Source organism: Anser cygnoides, chromosome Z, assembly GCF_040182565.1.
Source record: "Anser cygnoides isolate HZ-2024a breed goose chromosome Z, Taihu_goose_T2T_genome, whole genome shotgun sequence".
Classification (NCBI taxonomy): Eukaryota; Metazoa; Chordata; class Aves; order Anseriformes; family Anatidae; genus Anser; species Anser cygnoides.
In genome coordinates this window covers 74,323,716-74,345,825 of record NC_089912.1, presented here as the reverse complement: position 1 = coordinate 74,345,825, position 22,110 = coordinate 74,323,716, and the positions used below count along the sequence as shown (strand labels likewise).

The window sequence follows — 22,110 nt, the reverse complement described above, 5'->3', positions numbered from 1 at the left end:
CTTTATATATATATGTTATTATTAATATTATTCTCTAGCAAATGAACTATTTGTGTAACCATAAATCTGCATTTTAGCTATACCATGAGGACTCCTCTGTTTGTTTCTCTGTAGATCATCTTAAGTCCTTTGACATAAGGACATTGTCTTCCATTGACAAAGACTGCAAACACAATAAAAAGGAAAAATGTGTTATGTAATGAAAATCTATCATGTCTGTCAAAAATTATGATTTTTTTAAAAAATATTGAACTGTTTAAACAAATTGTTTTTTTTAGCTCCATTTCCTTCAATTAAATTCAGCCAAAAGAAGAACGGTATAAACTTACATTTTGTACAACTTCTCACTTTAATCTTATGGAATAATAGCCTTTCATATTCAAGTTTGTGAAGCCTAAGAATAGCTCATTTTCAGTCACTGTGAATTATTTCAGAGTAACATGCTTCTCATTTTTGGATAGTTTAATAAATTACATAATATCATCCAAAGGTACATATGCATCTTATTTTATGAAAGCAAAGATCCTTGTCACTGTAATATTTTTATGTTTAGAGTTCCAAACTAGGGATTAACAACTTGACCTTGAGTGTCATTGACATGTGACAAGAATATAAAGCAGGAGGATTTGCTCTGGAACAAATGTGTTAAAGAGTCTGTATAGCATACAATATCACCTAACTATGTAGTTCACTGTTAGACAAAATAATATTAAAATCATACTAGTGAGGTTGTTTTCTCAATCTCCTTTTAGATTTAGCATCTTTTATTTTATTCTGTGCTTTCTGTCATTATCATTATATGACATAGAAAATCATCATGCTAGAAGGTTTTCTTTCTAGCTTTTTACAAATCTTTTAATCTATTTCTAGGTCTCACCTGTATGAAGAATTCATACTTGCACACATCTGCCTTAAATGGTACAAATGTTAGCCTTGCATAGAAAAGTTTCAAGGGTTTGTAGCTCACATCACACAGATCTCTCTGAACAGTGACTTGTATGCATGGTATTATTTGGCACTGAGCCAAATTCTGAGTTTGAGTGCCTCACTACCACTTCAGCCTGTACCTCTTCTTCCAGAAATGCCCTGAAATGATACAGTGTGAATTTGAGCAGCTTGGGGTTCAGGAAATAATTTTTAATAAACTTGCACTATGAAAAATAGGAAATACATGCAGTAATACATATGGACAGAAAAGCTGAAATTACGATGGTTTTGAGAAAAGCACAGAACGTGAAAAAATTATAGTATCGTAAGGCACAGATCAATGTTGGTGCTGCTGCTGTCTGTAAAAGACACAAAAAACACCATATAGAAGGGGGTCAGTGTAAGGTCACGTATGTAAGGTCATAATGTGAATGCATGGCATGGGTGAAAGGCAGAAAGCAAACAACTAGTGACACCTTACAGTAATTAAAACATTTTTCCAGGGGATAGCATATGCCAAGGTTTTGTGGATAAGTATGTAATGTTCCATTTTTAAATTAAGAAATCAAGTATGAATTTTGTGTGCTAAAATTGCATCAATGAATTCTAACAGAGGTACTTATAATGGAAAGAAAAGGTGGCTGTGTTATTCTGAAATGATGTGTTATTGCAATCCCTTCATTAAATGAAAATGTGATGAGATGGGGATAGTGTAAACACTTTCAGAAAAGGATTTTAAAAGTTGTGTAATACTCCATCTCCACTGTAGTACTCTGAAGTGCTTCCCACATTTTGTGCTGATCTGCAAGGAGAAGCAGAGGGACAAACTTTTATCATGTGATTGAGAAAACAGAGTAAGAATGAGGGATTTATGCCTCTAGTGAGGGATTTATTCTTTTTAGGGTGATAGACTTTATTTGAACCTCAAAATAGACAGGTGACATATCAAGAGGTTGTACTAAGGTTTTAAACTCACTCAGCCTAAGTTATGTCTTAGATCTTAAGTGTGAGGGAAGACCGACAGTTCTGAAAGATCATGCTTCAAAATGATATATTCCCCTAGGTGATTTCTGTACCTTTGAAGAAAAGTTGAGTTAGAAAATTTTTATCAGATAAAAAATTTGGAAGGGCCAAAAAAACCAGTATCATTACTAAAGGACACACGGTAGAAGAAAAAGGATATGTTTCTATAAAATAAATAAGTAAGAAATAGTAATTGTACAATTAGTAGAAGCCAAATAATACAGTTGGAAGAACTTGAATGTATGGTTTGCAGTTTTTAGAAAGTGAAAGGAAGCTGACATGGTGAAATGGGGGGATAAACATAAAGCTTGAAAAGAAAAGACATCCTTCAAAAAGTTTTACCCAAATGAGGAAAATATAAAGCATTATAAAATCTGAGTAGTTTGCATACAAAATGCAATAAGGAAGACCAATAAAGGCAACAGGAACAAAGATGTGAACATACAAGGTCTCCTAAAAACCCTCTTCCAGATCAGCTAGTGAAATGGAAGAGAGAGAACAAGGATTAAAAGAACATTTGGCAAAGGCTTAATACGGGAGATCTTGGGAAGTCTCTTGTGAGAGCACTTCTTGCAAGAGACGTTAAATGGTCTGTCCAAAATTTAAGTAACAGTAGAAGATGCTATTAAATAAAGAGGTACAGTGGACAACAGTGGACAGAACATTAAAGGATCCCTGGAATTGAACAGATGAATTACTACCTCTGCAATGTAAGCTTGCAAGAAAGCAGAGCTTTATGCTGTTCTATACAATAAAAATGATTTGGGGGGAAGAAAAAAAAGTTTGCTGGTGAGAGTTGTTCACGATGTTAAAGACAACTGTGTAAATTGCAGAACTGCAGAATGTGGTAAAATACCAGATGAAATTGAAAATGAAATGTAAACTGGTTGCATGCGGTGGTGCTGGCATCAAACTTTAAACTTGTATGATGGGTTCTGACTACATATTACTATGTAGAAATGAGATCGGACAAAAGTAAACAATGTATGAATACATTAGCTTTATGCTCAGAGGTCAAGGAGGAAGTGGAATGGTTAGCAGGTATGTGGAAAATGGCAGAAAACAAAGCATGAAATGTATTATGCTGATATGTATGTGCCAGGAGATCCTGCATGCTGAGCAGTGTGGGAGGTTCTGGTCTGGTATCTCAGGATGCATCTCATATTTGTTAAGTAAGTATAGTATTCATTTAATGCTAGGAGGATTCACATGTGTTTGAGAACTTGCAGTGCATTTCAGCTATTTAAAGCCATTTCCTCCATTAAAAAGAGAGCTTCCTCAGCGTTATCATTACCCAACCTGGGATCAGCTGTACCTGACTGTGTTGGGACACATACTGTATTCTCTCACATGTGTAATATTCAAATGGTCACTCTGTGAAAAAAGGAAGCCTCTTCAGGTAGAGCTCAGATGAGTGAGAGGGATGATTCATGTGACATGGGTTCAGAATGACAAATTGTTAGGCTGACCAGGACAGCTCAGGCTACAGAGAGGTAGCTGAGGAAAACCAGGAGCTGCCCTTGGGGCTGTTCCCTTCCCTCTTCCCTCAGGGCGTGCTTGGGGTGGTGGGGCCTGAAGGTCAGCAGCTTACCGGGGTGGACAGAACTGGCTGTGGGCAGCACGCGGCCTCCACACACGCAGTGCACTGCTTCAGCTCCTGCTCCTTAGAGCCTGTCCTCTACACCCAATGTCCAGCATATACGAGTGTAGGTGAGTGGTGATGGGGACGATGGGATGGGACGGGACTGTGTGTTGCCAGGGAGCCAAGACTGCCTCAACAGCTCTGCTGGCAGAGTCATTGTGGGCCTGGCTGGGCTCTGGTCTGCGAGTGCCTTCCTCAATAGCTGTGGTAATTTGCAAGTCACAGTAAGGTTTGGAAGCTAAATTGAATGTTTTGAATGCAGGTTGTTAGGCCTTGGTGCCAGGCAGTGCTCCCAGGTAAGTCTAATTTGTCAGGCTAGTATAAAACACGTTGCAGCCTGCAGCTCCCTCACGAGGGGAGCGGAGGGGCAGGCGCTGAGCTCTGCTCTCTGGGGACAGCGACAGGACCCGAGGGAACGGCATGGAGCTGGGACAGGGGAGGGTCAGGCTGGGGGTTAGGGAAAGGTTCTGCACCCAGAGGGTGGTCGGGCACTGGGACAGGCTCCCCAGGGCAGTGGGCACAGTATTGAGCCTGCTGGAGTTGTTTGGACAACGCTCTCAGACATCTGGTCTGATTTTTGGGTGGTCCCGTGCAGAGCCAGGAGTTGGACTCATGATCTGTGTGGGTCCCTTCCAACTCAGGATATTCAGTGATCCTGTTCAGTATGAAAAGGATTATGCTGACTGGGAAACATGGCATCCTTTTATTTAAATTCTATTTAGGTAGAACTTAGCATTACATAATCAAGAGTGTTGATATCTAATGCTACTCTTATTTGCTCTGCCAGAAGAGGATGAGGACTAGTAAAAAAACCAACCCTCTCCTCTCCTCCCCTCCCCCCTGTTTTCTGTCTTCCTTTGATCTGCTTTTAAGATAGGAGAAAGAGACTGAAACAAAAACAATCTTTTTACTGTTTACAAAAAGAAGGAAAATGTTAATTGTAAAAAAATGTGTTAAAGGTGCACACGTGTTTGTGATCAGTTGTTTGTTAGCCTTGTACATGCAGTAGGGTTGCACATACTTGGGGGAAGTCTTAATATAGCCCTCTAGCCCTGAGTCCCTTTCTGCAAGTACTCAGTGCAAATAAAATACTAGTAATTGGATTGTAAGTTTATAAATGCAGTCATCAAATCTGTAGTCACAAGGAAAATGTATTTAGTGGAAATATTCTTACTCAAAATTGCCCATGCCCCGCCCCCCCCCCCCCCCCCCAGCCTAAAAGCCAGACTGAGTTACCCAGCTTTCACATCTCTGTCTTTCTGTTCAAAGGCATTTTTCTGGACAAGTAAGTGCTGGGCACTTACCTCTGGATGGATGGAAGTTGTATTAAAAAAATGTGTCCACTAAGTGGACTTTAGTGTCCCCCTAGAGGTCAAGCTGTATTCTGCTAAAATCAGATTCCCTTGTCTCCTGAAAACCAGGCTTTATAACTTTATGCACAGAACAAAACATAATCTAGCAATAGGAATATCTGTGAATTCTTTGACGCTTTATAAACTGCTATGGTAATTTTACTCCAACTTTTATGTTAAAACCCCAGCATCCTGCTGGCTAATCTTGTTTTTGTTTGGTTTTGTTTTGCTTTTTTACTGATATGGCATTGACATTTTATTTAACCATGTGGCACAACATACATGTTGTTTCTTGCTCTCCATTTTGCCAAATGTATAGAATGTGGAATGCTTACAGTCATGCTAATTGTGTTTTTTATAGCAGTGTAAACATATGAAAACACAGATGTTATATAAATTCTGCTTGATATGATGACATTCCATGTAAGTTGCACTATTCTAAAGTAACTTAAAATACCGGAGATTTTGGCAGGGTTCTTCAATTGTCAGCCTCGGTTTCTGGATATTTGTTTTCTGTAGAACAATGTAACTAATTTGTTTTAAATACTACCTTGAAATTTATTATTTAAATTGCTGTGTGTTCTAACTGAAGAAATCCATGGTTATGAAAAAGGGCTGTAGTGTGATGTGGATGATATAAAAAATACATGATGTTGAATGAAGGCAGGTAAAAGCTTGTCTAGGTAGACAAGTTTGACTGATTTTTGGGTCAGGCTTTACCTAATGGTTAAGGAAATAAATGCCAGTAGCATGATAGGAATACCTTCAGCCTTGAGTATTCAAGAATTTATTTGCAGTAGTCTCTTAATTACAGATCTCATATCTTAGTAACAATTTATCTATAAAAGCTGTTTTTCTTTTTTCTTACTCAGTCATAATAACTAGAGAAATAAATTCTCTTGCTAAACATAGGAGAGATGAATAAAAATGGAGTATGTACTCTGAAGGAGATGGGCCTAAATGCATTCTTATTTTGGAACCTCTTTCCTCCTCATGTTCTTTCCTTTCTTTCAAGTGTCTGTTCCAGTTGTCCAGGCCTTTCACAGTCCGCTGCTCTTGAAAATTTCATCAGTGGGGCTCAATAGATTCATTGGAGTGTCTTTGCTCTTTTGTTTCAGCTTTTTTCTTTTGTATCCTCTTGTTGTGCTGGGGAAGAACAATGTCCCTAAACAGCATCTCCAGCTGAAATTAAACAAACCAACATTAAAGCGTTGAAGAATCAGTCTTGGTCACTGAATGACTCATACACACTGCAGAGAGAAAGAAGCTCAGGCCTTTTGTGTTTTTATCCTCAGTTATTGTAAAGGGACTGTGCTGTGCTTGTCGCTGAGATAAAAATCTGTAAACAGCATGCCTCTTTCAGAGCTGTGTGAGGTCTCTTATAGCAGATCAGAGAGACAGGTAGCTAATTCGAGAGGTCTCTAATCCTGTGTGATGATGGGCTTTTTTTTCCCCTCCTATCTTTTTAATTGAAATAATTTTGTCTACTTTCTCAGCCCAGAACTGCTCAGAAGGAGAAATATGTCAGAGATAAAGGGTACGAGTTCTTCATCTCACTCATTTGTATGGATGGGGGCTGACAACAGGGATTAAGAGATACCTTAAGTCCCTGTTGCACCTTTGTAAGAAAGATTTTAGGCAGTGATTGGCAACCTAAATCAGTTTAAAATCTTTATAGATTATGAATGTTTCCAAATGATGAACTGTAACATTTGTGTTTGTGGTCACACAAAAAGGAGGAGGGAAAAAAGAAAAAAAGTCCAGAGCTATATTTCATTAAACAAAGATCTGGTACAGATGCAATTGCCTTTAGAATCAGATTTGGTAAATTAATTAGTGCCACAATCTTGCTAGCTGCCAGCCGTATGCTCCGAGATAACATCAGTCTGAATGTCTCTATTGAAGGCCATTTACTCAGGTTTTAGATAAGTACCTAAGGTTAAAATACTTAAACTAGGCATGTAAGAGTGAGCAAGCGTAGGATATTGGCATGCATAGTGCTAACCCCTCACAGAAGACAGTGCCTTCACCTTAGTTGCTGTTTGTTAAATGCTTAATACAAGGTGGATGGGCGGCTGTTATACACAAACATAAAGCACTCAGGTTGTTCATGGTTAAGTCATAAATAGCAAAACAAAGTAAGAGATTTGCAGCCAATTTAATATATGCTTTTAAAAGTTTTAGTGAAAGATTTTGAATAGTAAAACAAATTTAAGGAATGTTAGGCTAGCTGGCAAGCAGAAAGAGTGCTAGTTCATGAAACTGTGCAGCAGGAATTATTTTGCATTGTTCTGTAGTTCTTTTTAAATAAAATATGCTCCCCCTGTGACAAGTTCAGGCATTGGAACGAGTTGCCCAAGGAGGTGGTGGAGTCATCATCCCTGGGGGCGTTCAAGGAAAGGTTGGACCTGGTGCTTAGGGACATGGTTTATTAGTGAGTGACATTGGTGGTAGGGGGATGGTTGGGCCAGATGATCTTGGAGGTCTTTTCCAACCACAATGATTCTGTGATTCTGCGAGTTAAGCATACATACATACACACAATACCCTAGATATTACAAGAACTTATGTCACTTACTTTTAAAATCTCTTGAGTCAACCTGTAATCTGCTCGAGCAATCTGGCCAAATTTCTGATTGTTTTTCATTTCTCCTTTTTGAATATCACTCTTTTTTTTTTTTTTTCTTTTTTTCCTAGCTTCTTGGAATTTCTTGAAGTGAGTTATAGTATTTTGCTTTGTGTGAATGTGCTGTTTTACTCAATGGACCTCCACTACATGCAAATGTCTTGAAAGAGTAGCCAAAACATAAACCTAGAAACAGAACACAAATGGGTTTAGTTTGTCATTGCTTAATCTCCAGTTCCAAAAATAAAAATGCCTTGTGATCTAGCTACCAACTTAGTAGAAGTGTTTGCATTTTGATTTTCCTTTATTACAGAATCACAGAATCGTCTAAGTTGGAAGAGACCTCCAAGATCACCCAGTCCAACCTCTGACCTAACACTAACAAGTCCTCCACTAAACCATCTCACTAAGGGCTACATCTAAACGTCTTTTAAAGACCTCCAGGGATGGTGACTCAACCACTTCCCTGGGCAGCCCATTACAATGCCTAACAACCCTTTCAGTAAAGAAGTTCTTCCTAATATCCAACCTAAACCTCCCCTGGCACAACTTTAGCCCATTCCCCCTCGTCCTGTCACCAGGCACGTGGGAGAACAGACCAACCCCCACCTCGCTACAGCCTCCTTTAAGGTACCTGTAGAGAGCGATAAGGTCGCCCCTGAGCCTCCTCTTCTCCAGGCTGAACAATCCCAGCTCCCTCAGCCGCTCCTCGTAAGAGTTGTTCTCCAGACCCTTCACCAGCCTCGTCGCCCTTCTCTGGACTCTCTCGAGCACCTCGACGTCCTTCTTGTAGCAAGGGGCCCAAAACTGAACACAGTACTCAAGGTGCGGCCTCACCAGAGCCGAGTACAGGGGCACAATCACTTCCCTAGACCTGTTACTAGACCTTGTTCCCTAGACCTATTACTTAAAAGCAAAGAGATATCAGAAAACTCCTGTTTGAAGGACTCTTTTCCTTTCTTTGATGATGTTTGACAGTTTCTATTTCAATAGTAATTACTAGGACTTAATAACTAAGATGATGAAATGAAAGTATATATTATATGAAATATTAGTATTATATGAAATTATATAAATGAAAGTATATATGAAAATATATATTATGGTTCTGCTTAAAGTCCACCATGAATAACTTCTGCTTGTGCTATTTCTTATGGTAATGGATTGATCATATCTGTCATGTTCAATGGCAGTAAGGTTCATAGCATCTTGAATAAAAATTTGGGAAGCTTTGAAGGTCTGTAGTGGATGATCTATCCATATGGGTCACATGCCTGCTCAATCAAAATGCACCAAGCTGGCTGCTGGGAGCTCCTCTGGGCTAGTTGAATGAGGTGAATGAGATGAAAACTTGTCTTCATCTGTGGTCCCATAAATCTTACATGATTTGGGTGATTTTTTTTTCTAAATACATTAACTTAATTAAATAAGTAAATATTTCTCTTTTTTATATTTTGAGCATTGCTGGAATAGATTAAGCAGTGACTTATCTGACTTTGTATCTGTTTCATTCTGTATCTACACTAAACAGAAAAAGTAAATCTAAGACACTGTTTTGTGGATACTGATTTGTATGTAGAGATAGCAAGTAAAAATTTTGTCACCGAAAATTCATTTTCTCTCCATAAAATGTAGATATGTCTTTTATGTACCTTTACATGTATTCATTTATGTTTGTTATTAGTACAGGAATTATTTATAATAAAATAGTTTTCTGGAAATGCAAATTTTCTTAAGGAAAGCTTATAAAAATATCCCACAAATTAAGATAATATTTTTTTTCAGTGCAGTCTCTACTAATCACCTACTATGTGCTCCCAAATCTACTGACGCAACTTTTAAAAGGATTTTTCACATACAGTCTTTATCACCTATGTGCAGATCCAATACTTATATTAGTTTTTGCTTCTTTCAGTGAATTAATATCATTAGTTGAAAATTAGATCCTGTATTTTGTTGTAAAACTGCCAACGACAGTGTGGGTTAATATATATTTAAATATGAAGAAATATTATCTGTGTACTCCACAGTTGGCTTTGCTTCTTTGTAACTGGATTCCGCCTATGAATAATTAAATACATAAATAATCAAGAAGTCTTTATTATTTTTTCTGTTTATTTATTTGAAGGAACTGACACTTTAGAAAAGAAAGCAAAAGATGAAGTAGTATGCTGGAGACTTGATCATGTGCTGCAATGAGTGGGTTTTTTAGGAAGGAATGCCAGACTTTTAGATCTGTTGCATGTTCTCCTGTTGGGGAGGGAAATTACACCTGTATGTGTGTGTATCTGCATGCATGTGTTTGGCTTTTGGTATCGTACTGCACTGAAGAGTTAATTTTCTGTTGTTGTTGAGGAAGTGGGTTTCAGAGAGTCTCAAAAACTTGGTCATTTTAAAACAGCAAGTTATGCCAGCAACACTGTGCTGGTGTGGATGAAGTCTAACCTAGCAAAATATTACTTCTAGCCGTATGAGTCGTATCAGTGATGTGCCTGCCCATGAGGAAAATAAGCCATACCTGTCATTTTGCTGGTACGATTGAGTCTACATTAGGAGATTTTGCTAGAACAGCTCTGTTGGTCAGAAATGACACTTTATCTCATCTTTGGCTGACAGAGGAGGGAAAAAATGTGTGCAGAGATATACCTGGCCTAAATGAGAATATAAAGCTTTCAACTGCCTCATCGTAGAGCATATGAATTTCCCTTTAACTCTACTCTTCCGTGCTGACTGCTGTGCACTTACCCAGGGGCTGATGAATGCCGCTTTTCAAAGCTGCTGTGCCATGTCATTACCAGTTGCTAAGGCTTATGCTTAGTTATTATTGTAGTACAAAGGCCAATTTGTCAAACTCTGTCACCTATATGGAAGTACCCAGCTGGGGGTTTAAGCATCCTTAGGCACCTGGATTTGAAAAGTACTCTAGCTGACCTTCTTCCACATTAGCATGTGTCTGCTGGTCTAAATAATGTGAAAGTTAACAGATTCCCCTCAGATTGAGTGACTGGCTAAAAATATCTAATAAGGCTTATTTCATTATTACAAACAATATTGCCAATATCTAGTTAATTATCTGTGTCAAAAGGCCCTTCCTCAGAAGTGTGTAATCTTCTGTAATTTTCTGGGTTTGGCCTGCATTTGTTATTGACTGGAAAACACGCACTGTTCATGGATATGCTTATTGAATGGTTCAGTGTAACTGTACATCTTGTGTTTAGTGGCATATAAAACATCTGCTCTGTTGGATCTTAGGACTGTTTGCAACTTACATGTACTGTGAAGCAACAGCTTTTGCCTGGATGTTGTACAACTTGAAAAGACCTTGATGCTAACTGGATAAATTAATTTGCTTTCAGTATAACAGCTGGTTTTGGAATATCCAAGAGAGAAAACATCTCCTCTGAAACTTGCAGAACACTTCTGATTCAGTCAGAGTCACCATGAACAAGAATACTTATACTCTACATGGGAGGAGTAAAAGTGTAAGTAGGTGATTTTATTTTCCTTGCTTCTATTTTTGTTATCAGTTAATTTTATTTATTATCACTATATTTATAGCGGTATTCATCCATACCACTTAAGTTAGCCTTTCAAATGCCCCCTTCTGAGCAGGATAGCAACTGTGATAAGATCTTTGTTAGTCTTACCTTGTTCTTGTGTCTGTATCCTAAGTGAATATGTATATGTGATACACACACACAGATAAAAGATTATTCAATAATAGCATGGTTTTGAGTGATTTTTTCGGAACTGAGACGTTCATTTTTGTGAGCGCATTTTGCACCAAGTCATTAAAGGTGAGATTTTTCTTGAGCATGCATTGAAATATAAGCTTACGTACTGCTTACTGAGTACATGTAACATATTCAGTCATAAGTATATGCCCCTGCATCGATTTTGGTATCAAGGAATGCACTTGATTTGATAATGCATTGTAGAAATGTTGTCTGTGCTCCAGGGGAACAATGAGGCGATACGCTAACAATATATGCCTAGGTTTGGATGAGGCTTAATTTTTTTTTGTTCTCTGGTCTTTGTGGTGATTTTGTCCTTTGTATATCTATCGCAATATTCAAGAGTACTGCCGAAATAGGTTTGGATATTTCTGTAGCCTTTACTGTCTTCCAGATGCTTGTGGAACAACATTAATGTGTGATATTATATACTGATGACTCTGCCTTACAAGCACAGACAAGAACTGAATGTTCCTTTCTAACATGCTATTGCTATGCTTAAGCTGTTGAATATGCCCCTTCTCCTAGTAGTCAAGGACATTTTATTTAAGTGCTCTGACAAATGTCAATAGGAAAGAAAAGTTAGTGCATGTCAGATGCTGCATCTACAAGGACGGAGGCTACAGATACAGTTCTTTGTTTCCTGAGGCATTCCCAGCTTGTATGTAAAGGAAGTGCTCTTGAGAAATATTCCAGATCACACTGGACTGAGCTTTTCAATTCTGTTTTGAGCCTCTTCCATCTTGCCCGGTAATGACATTGGGACTGCTGCCTCTGCTTTGTTGCTGCTAATGCCTTAGTATGTCTGCATCATTCTCCCCTTTGCTGCCTCTGCTTCTTCATCCAGTGGGGTTGGTTCTTGGACTAAGAGGGTGAGCTTAGTTAACTTTATGCAGAATTGCTCAACTGTGTCCCTTTTCTCTCGGCTGTGGAAAGTCAGTGCAGACATCTCCAATCAGGTCTGGTGTGGAGCTTCCTGAATCCTGCAGTCTGTATCAGCTTTACCCTCTTTTTGCTGAGAGCCATTGTTCTTTTTGGCTTATACTTAAGAATTTCTTAAAAAAAAGAAAAATCTGTGCAGATAACTTTTTCTTTCCTGTAGCTTTGCTCTATATGCCATCAGTGTATTTAAGTATAGCCATGGAAGAAAGTGACAGAACTATGTTAAACGGTGCCACTGTTTGATGCGTGGATCAAATAAATAGCATCATATGTTTCAATAAACTGAAGGCAGATACTCAGAGTGCTTAACAAAGCTTCGTTAATGCTGTTGTTTGATCTGCTGAGGAATTAGGTAAGTGTGCAGCTGTCCAAAAAAAAATTTTAAATACTACAAAGCTTAACATTTTCATGTTAGTTAGGCTAATGAGATTTGGTCACATTCTGAGGAAAGACCAGCATTATTTCAGTATAAGTTAAATGAATGAATTCTGAGCAAATACCTGTTAATTGATGTTAATATTTTAGTACAAACATCCAAATATAGATTTTGTGAGATTTACTTCTAAAACATCAATAAATATATCAAAACATAACCTGAGTTTTTTTTTAACCCACAAAATTTATTTTAGTGTTAAATCCTAGTACATCTTGCTGTCTGAATGTAAATTTGAATAACCACCTTGAAGTTTTTCTTTAAACCAGGCATATAAGATACTTCCTCTCTTTTGTTTTAAATTTAAATTGCAAAATATGTTATTCCTAAGGAATTATTTTAAGCCATTGGTAATGTGCTGTTTAAATAATTCCTTCACTGCTGGTAGTAGGGGGATAGTGTTACTCTTAGAACAAAGTGACTTTAGGAAAGTGTCTTGTTATACTTGTTGAGTACAGCCCAAGACTTAATATCATATGATGGTGATATCACATCTTCTGAATTCCTACTTATCTGTCAATTTGCATTTGCATTGTTAAAGTTATCCGTGGTTTGTCAGACCAGTCATTTCATCAAAGACTTTCTAGTGAATTAAGGAAGAAATTCTTCAGTGAGCTGAATAATCTTGAAAAGAGAAAAGGACTATAGCTTTTGTTTCTTGGGATGTTGTTGCATGGCTTTCAAAGAAGATTTTGTTTCTAGGAAGCACGGCAATCAACGTTTTGGTTCAGTAGTTTCAGATATCAAGGAACATAATTTGTCTAATACGGAAAATGAACCTGCAGATGCGTGTAACCATTTTGATTTTCATTAAATGTAGAACTAACTTTGTGTGTCATGAACCAGCTGAAGCTTAGTTTAGCAGTGCAGAGTAATACAAACTGCAGAGAGAAAAGACATTGTTAACATTACCAGGTTTTCTGACAGAAAAAAAAATAGTTATAATATTGTTGAGTGCTGCTGTAACTTGGAGCTATGATGCTGTATAAATAAAAAATCTTTGCAAGCACTCTAGTCATTGAAAATACATTGTTAGTATTTATTTTAAAATTTTCTCTAATAGATTTTTATTCCATTGCTTGTACTTCATGTCCTAAGAGAGTACAATATGTGTAATCTTGCTAGTGTGCCACCCTCTGCCTGGCTGGTTTGCACAGTATTCCTAATCATTCTTCTGTTAGTAGCCTATGAAATTGCATTTAACTGTGTTTTGTAATAAAGGTTTATACAGTAGTCAGCTCTCTTACTCTTGCTCACAGTATTCAGTGAGAATGTCTGCATTTACATCCTTTCCAATATATGTATGGTATTTGTCTATTCACTACTAGCCAATTTCTTCAGGTAGCTTTTTGTTTCTTTAAATTGTTATGCAATAAATAAATTCCTCTTTTTCTGAAATTTATATTTTTCAATGTCTTGAACTACTCAGAATATCCTAGCTGTTTTATCACTTTAACTTCCATGACTTACCATCTGGTAATTCTGAAAATGCAGCTAAACATTGTTCTTTCCCCCCACTCCCTCTATTTTGATTCTCTTTTTACTTACAAAGTTACTTCTAGTTGAGGTTAGGGATTTTATTTAGTGCTGATCAACTATGGAAGGAGACTTTTTTTTTTCGTAGTATGTTTGTAATAAAGTGTTAAACTTAATTCCCTGTGTTTTGAAAGGGCTTCATATTATTTTCGTAACTGGATGGACAACCCAATATGTTTCTACAGTGTAGGTGGATCCAGATAGCTTTATGAATTTCAACGTAATTTTTTTCTTTATCAAAAAAGATAATGAAATGCATTATTTATTAGTATTTTTAAAAATCAAGCTTGGAGCCTATCTTCAGTTAAATTTACATAGCTTTACGGACCATTCAGTAATAATATTTTTTCAGTAGTGTATTATAATAGCTAGATTTCTAAGGGGGTATAGTGGAGGCATATCAGGTCAGCCAAAGGATGAAAACGTCTACTTTCAAGTGATGAGAGTAGCAGTGTATGTGGAGGAAAGAATAAAGTCTGAATGTTACACTCTGTGGGTGTTCATCTTGGAACATTGTGTCAGAAGTGAGTCAATTCTGGTGAAATCAGAAAGTCGCTATATTGCAAGAAAATGAACCAACCAAGAAGATATGTTTAGCAACTGGGCCTGCTTAACCTACAGTATTTCAACAGCTTTAACCAAAAAGAAAAAGAAGGGGGGGGGGGGGAGGGGGGAAGGGGGTTGAAGGGAGCAAAAAATAAAATTAGAGCATTTATGGAGCATTTATGTTATTATAAAGAACAAAAGCTGCTGTGTACCACATTCAACAATGCTTGGTCAGCCTTCTAACTTCAGAATATCTGTAAAAACCTAGAAGTCTGAGACAGTTTTGAATTCATAAACATATGTCTCATAAAAGGTGTATTTTCAACAGCTGTTGGTTGAATTCTGGATAAACTACAGATCACCAGTAGGAGACAAAATGGCTGTCGCATCCTGTGATCAAAACTTTAAAAGCAAAGTTGGGATCAAACGATGCTGGACCTCAAAGGAGGATGCTCAGAGAAACTGCAGCAAAGCAGCTGCGAGCTTAGCTGTGTGCAGACGCTGAGGAAAAATCTCATCCGAATGCAAAGCAGACATGGAGCACCCACAGAGATGAAATGCAAAGGAAGGCGGAGAGCTATTTGCAAACAACTGACTCACTGAGATGTTTTCATCCAAAGGAGTTAGGGCTAGATTGTCGTAACCCTTGCTAGGGTGCGGGGGAGTGAAGAGGAAGTTAAAAACTTCCTTTACTCCTATGCTCATTTCTGCTTAGATGATGACTCACAGAGATGACAAAACCAAGGGGCTCTTTCTCTGCCACTCTCCATGTAAGCAAACGATCAGGGAGAGGCAGTGTCCTCTGGTTGCTCCTCTGCTCACCAAACAGAAGAGCTATTCAGCAACAGGGTAAGACACTCCACAGCAAAGAGCAGAATGATGTAGCTCTCCATGGCGTGTGAAGAAACTGCAAATAAATTCATTCCCAGGCCTTTTCTTGTCACAGCGCAGTTCTGTCAGGGAGCAATCGTGCTTTAGGACATAGTTCTAAGTAACCAATTCATCAACAGAAATGGGAGAAGCTTGAGTGTTCCAGAAGCATTTTTTCATGGTAAATTTGTATTACTTTGAAATAAATTGATTTTTCTCTCATTGCCAAAAAGTTAGGTCTATTTGTTAACTGATAAAAGAATATTTAGAAGGAGATTGCTTGGACTGACCATTCTTTATTACTGGTAAGCAAAGACATTAGGTATTCTTTGCCTTCTTCCACCCCTCCATCCATAATACTGTGTTTGCAAAAGAAGCAAAGGATAGAAAAAGCAAAGGTGGGACATTGCTAAAGGGCAAATTGAAGCCTATTGAGTGCTGCCTCTTTCTGTTAATGTCAGTTACTGTGGGCGAGTGGCAGAATAGAGGCATTATAAGCAGCAGGTTCCCTTAAGCAGAGCTGCAGTAGATGCACAGAAAATGCCTGAAGAGAGAATGAGTAATACCTGAAGCAACTTTAACCCTTCCTGTATGTTTTCTAACATTCCTTTTACAGAGGTTAGTAATTTATATCCATGGTGAGAGTGCAGTCTGAGAAAGAGTGGTTGGATTTGACTCCAAACAAATTAATTCCTTCAATATGCACTGTTGATGAAGTTGAGTAGTTTTGTATGCATTTACTGCAATGACATGGGTACGTATTAATTCATTTTGACTATGGGATTGGCATTTGGAGACAAAGAAAAGGTTCTGTAGCAGGAAGATGCTAGTGTACTCCTGAAAAAGCAATTGCAAATGTGTTGTTTCTCTCCTCCCACTCATTCTGGATTTCTTCCTTTCTGTCTTCCACCCTCTCTAGTCTTTCATGGATGTTCCGACTAATGTTTCCAGCCATCCCATTCTCATCAGATCTAAAATCTGTTCTGCATGCTTTTCTTCCTTCTGCCTGCGATATTTCTGACACTAATACACACAATCTTGTCATCATTCTCTCTCTTTTTGTGACTCATCTCCTGGTTCCGTTCCTGCCTACCTTCTTAAGTAAGTTCCAATCTTTTTGAAGCAAGTCTTCATACTTCCTTATCTCAGGCTTGGGCAATAGTTAGAAGTTTGCATCTTAAAACTACAAAGTTTGGAACAAGAAAACACTCCCACCTATATGTTAACTGACGTAACAAGTCTAACCCATAACTCAAATGTCATCCATGGTTATGCAGATTTAAAAAATAATCTGTGGGCTAGTAACATTTATTTAGTTTAAACTGTATCAACAGAAAATATCTCTTGATGGTTTGAGTGGGTCTGACTGAGAATTTGACAGCTCAGCTACACAAGCAAACTGTTTTCTGGAGTTCTTGCACATTTGTGTCACTGCCATCCCAGTTCTTTCTCTCCCCAAGGATAATCATCTACACGTGATGCTGTATGTTCATAGCAATACAGATTACTTTTATAATTCTGAATATTTCCATCCAGTGCTGGAAATCAGGCTGTCTCTGGGAGGCACAGTAGATTGTTCAGGCCCTGTTCTGTGGGATGGGCTGAGGGGCATCAGCCATTCTTATCAGAATAACAACTACAGTTGTGTGTTACTACCTACTGTTTGGCCAAAACCAGTTCTTGTTCTCTGAAAACAGCTCCAGCCCTCTTGCTTTTGCTGTTTGAGAGAACTTTCTCTTACCTTTGTAATCATTTACTACATGGATGAAAATAAAAGTAAGTGAACCTGAGGATTCTACTGCTGTTCTGTAATAGAGTATACTTGCTTCAAAGAGCACATACTTGAATGTAGTACAGAGGAATATATTAGAGAAGAAAGCAATAGATTGGTAACTGAAATGCTTGAGGACATGGAGCAAATTAATTAGACTGAAAAAGACTATAAAGATCAAGACTTTAGATATTGCACTTTGTAATGTAGAAGGCTGGTGGTCAGGGGAGGAGTAGAGGATAAGCATGAAGGTGTTGGATATTATAAATAATGCACAGTACTGTTAGAGATTTGAACAACATGGTCTCTTCCTATTTTTTCACTTCTTATTTACTATTTTATCTTTCTAATCCATTACTCAGTGTTTCCACACTTTTTTCTGTTCTTTAAATACGAAAGTGATCTTTCAGGCACTTCAGTTCATGATCTCCTTTGAACCCTTCTTTCAGACCAAATTTTGACATGATGCCAGGGAGCAGGCTCACACTGATAGAGTGAAGGGCCCATGAGGGGAATAAGCATGTGACAGATGCACAGTATATATGGAGAAAATGCAAAATTGTGTAATTCAATCGTACATTCCTTATCTACCTATCATCTTTTAATTGTCATTTTAAATTGCAGGTTGTTAATGGACAATATCTGTGTCTGTCAGTGTGTCTGCAATGGATAGAACAACAGCATGATGGATGAGGTCCTTGGCATGCTTGCAATATAAATATTAAACAGTTTTAATAAAAATACGCAAATATCAACATATGATGTAACTGCTTGGGTACTAAAGACTGGTAAGAAGCAGTTACATGGAAGGTGTTTCTAGGGGAACAAATATAACTGGTGGAAGAATAGTTTGCTAGAGATTTTTGTAGAACGTGGAAATATTTTCCTGCAAGTTGTTATGGAAAAAGCAGATAATTCCACAGCAAGGATTACTGTTCTTTGGCCACCAGGAGTAACAGGAGATATGAAGAATTTGAAACAGAATGTGTGAAACAGTTGAGTACTATTTAAGTTTCTGAGTAGGCTGACAAGAGCAGTAAATTTCAGAATTAAAACTATCCCTGAACTCATACACTGCTCTCGTGTTATTGGAGTTTTACAATTTATATTCTGTTCCTTTGGCAGTGGCTTCAGAAAGAATTGTAATTATATGTGAAAAATGAGCTTTTTTTAATCTGTGCTGCACACTTTATTTCCTTGTAACACATGTAATATATCTCATCTTGTACTTGTACATACATGCATGTTTGCACACATTTGCATGCTAGTCTAGAAATAACAGGATGCTGTGAATATGCATCAGGAAGCCCTTAACTTATGATGAGCTTTCTTTAAATGAATATGTAATTCCTTTATTCAGAAAAAAAAATATCAAATAATAATGTCCTGAAAAGAGTTAATAACAAATGTAACTTTTCTATGAAATGCTAGTTTTCTTCAACTCAGTGACTGAGTATAACTTAGTTCACAGTAAATGAAGTCTGGTTACCTTACATAGCAAGGTAAGGCTTATTATTATTATTATAAAGCTACCTGAGACAGAACATGGCAAACTGTCCTCATGACAGCCTATGAACAATACTGTGTGGTCTGAAGCCCCTGGGATGTTGCTTCTGGTAGCTTGAAGATGGAAAACCTTGTAACATCTCGGAAAGTGATAATTAGATCTTCAGGTGCTTTCCTGTTTCCCTTAGCACTGTAGGATTTGTGAAAATCTGGTTTGTCCATTTTCCTCCCACCCCTTTTGAATTGACACGATTCAGACCAAAAAAAAAAAAAAATTCAAAAAAAGGAAGAAAATGTCCTAGTTCTGGGGAAGTTTTGCTTTTCAGTCAATTTCTGTAATGATTATATATAGTGAACTTGTTTCTGAAATCTATGTATTATATCCATACTGAATTAATAATAATGTCCTCAGTAATACTTCTGTAGAGCTAAATCGGTCTACTTGTGGACTTTAAAGCAGTTTACAGTATTGTTCTCCCATTTTCAGTCTAAAAGAAAAAGGCTGTTCGCCATGTTTCAGAGAATAAGTTTTTTGATACATCTTGAATATAGTTTGAGAACACAGTTAACAGAAAGAGACGAGCAGCATTACCTTTAGTAAAGCCTGTGCGACGAGGTGGTACAACTGCCACGAAGTGATGGTCTCTTCTTTCAGAGCTGAGACTGGGTTAATGTTAATGTTTTGATTTTCAAGATAGGAAAAAAAAAAATATGTATCTAAGATATTTTGATGAAACTTCTGGGTTGTTTGCAGCAGATACTTTGGAGATGCATTTTAAATAACAACCCCAAAAGACCAAGTGAGACCCCAAGAGATGTTTGTCCCATGTGGTGTAGTTCGTCCTTCTATATTTCTGTTATTTTCATGTTTATTTCTGTATTTTTAATATTTAAATATGCAGAATAACTAGAAATTTTCCCGTTCTCTTCTCTTTTGTCTCTTCATAGAACTGACGAAAGTTGTTGCTGCCCACTGCCCTTTCAGTGATTCCTAAAAGAAAAAGGAAAAGTATAAAGAAAATGTATTAGGGCTCACCTGAAGAAGGCCAATGCAGGAATATCAAACTGACACTTAGGTACTTTGCTCTTACAAGGAAAATAAACACAAGTTACAGCTGGTTATAACATGATTTTTAAAAATAAACTAGCATATTCAGTATTTTTAGCTAAAGAATTGAGAGAAACGTCAAATTTTGTATGAGATGAGATATTCTTTCAGCATATATGCTGTGTTTTTTTCTGATTTATTTTGAAGTACAGAGTCTTGAGAAAACAGTCTTCAAAATGGAAGTGAGCTGTTGAAAATACATAGAAGCAATACTGCCCAATATTTCTGTTAGGTAAATAAATAATTGAGTTTTCTACATATGAAGCTTGAAACTTAAACAAAGACTGTCATACTCTTGTTGTCTACATTCATTTCACTGCATGTGCTTTATAAATAATGTCACTTAATAGCCAACTTCCTTCTCTTTCTGGGGCAGAACATTGCATATCATTGATTTCCCAGCAGGGCTCTATATCTACATTACATGACACATGCTGAGACCTAGATATTGCTTAGTAACAATAGTTTCTGAGTGGTAACATAAGAGCAAATGAAATAGGATGGAAGGGGATGAATTTACACATGGACAGTGAGAAAAAAATAATTAATCAAATGATCTTTTATCTACAAGCATCTGCTTCTGGCCTTTCCTGTGGTTGCTTTGCTTCAGGAAATAAAGTACTGGAAGTTTTCTTGGTTCTTTTTAAAATTTCCTTCTTGAAACAATTTTCAGCTGTTGTTAGTCTCCTCATGAGAAACGAGCTCAGCTCAACAGCACAATCTAGACAGTAAACGCTCAGGTCTCAGGGGTTTTGCAAGGCAGTGTTCAAAATAAAGCAATCATCCCAGTTCAGATACTCTTATTTAATGATCTTCTCTTGATAGAGCAAATTAGGCTGTCTATTTTCTTTTCCTTCTTTCTGTGTTTCCATCTTTCAAAATGGCAGCTTCTCTGTCTCTGGAAGGGGTTGTTTTAGGAAAGAAGAAAAAGAAGCTATAAGGGGTTATGAAATGAGGTAAAGCAGTGATTAATGATGTTTTGTAGAGGCTGTGTGGTTTTCTAATAAGGCCTGAGTTGGGGTCTGTGAAGGTGACTCTAAAAAATACAGCATGGTGTTATGGCTTGTGATGGGCTGTACTTGGACCTTTCTACAAGTATCTCTGTAGGCTGTCCTAGTATCCCACTCTACGTGCCATCTAGTAATTTACGCTATTTGCATATGGAACTGGTTTAAAACAGCAAAAAACAACCAAACCTGGAGTTTGGAGTCATCTACAGTCTTCTTCTACAGTCTGTATTGTACCACTTTCCTTCCTCACTCTGAATGTTTGCCTAATTTTCTTTAAACTGCATTCTCCTCAGGGTAAAAGATAATACTTTTAATAATTTAAACTCTGTCTTGCAAGGCTGGAAATTATGTTTATATCAAATGAATACCCACCTAGTGATGAGGGTTACCAGGTCTGTCACTAAGGAGATGTATTATTGTTTGCCATAAGCTATTGACCTGTAATCATCATAAAACTGCTATCCAATGTAAACTTGATTCAGCCTATTTTTTTTTCTCCTCTTGTGCATTATTAAATGGTACCACATTTTACCAACTGTTAAGCAAAACTAAACTGGTGTAAAGAGGAGAAAACAGTGATGCCTACTACGCATTTAGTCACACCTTTACAGTTTTCTTTCATTCTGTGCCTTTTGGGATTACTTCAGATTGGTGAAAATTCTCAGGTAGTAAAATTATATAAAAATAACTTAATTGAATTTTTTTTTCCTGATGATAGAATCAAAGGTTACTATGATTGTTACTATTCTGATTGCTACATTAAAAAAATTACTACCTAGATTGCTAGGTAATAGGAACACATAGAAAATAATTGGGATGCTCTGACAACTTTTGAACACACCTGTAAGAGCATTCACAAATACTTCTATTCAAAGTATTTGCATTTTCTAAGCTGTCCTCTGACTTTCATTGATTATGTAGTACTTTGAATAGCAGTGCAGTCCCCGCTAAGCATTTGTATTTCCTTAATCATGCACTGGATCGGAAGTCTGATCAGAAGTATTGCTATTTTACAAGCATCTGCTATTTTTGTGATTGCTTTTCACTTGTCATCTGCATGTTGGTGCAAAGATTTAATTAAAGC

The 22,110-nt window shown here is 37.3% G+C and overlaps 1 protein-coding gene across 1 annotated transcript in view; it reads left to right on the top strand.

Annotated features, from left to right (window-relative positions):
* The first annotated feature begins 3,512 nt into the window (after positions 1-3,512).
* PDE4D (phosphodiesterase 4D) overlaps positions 3,513-22,110 on the top strand; it is a 562,124-nt gene continuing 543,526 nt past the window's right edge. The window contains exons 1-2 of the mRNA XM_066989073.1: positions 3,513-3,660; positions 10,927-11,052. Of these exons, the coding sequence (XP_066845174.1) occupies positions 11,011-11,052 (42 nt within the window). The 5' untranslated portion in view covers positions 3,513-3,660; positions 10,927-11,010. The remainder of the gene's footprint in view (positions 3,661-10,926; positions 11,053-22,110) is intronic.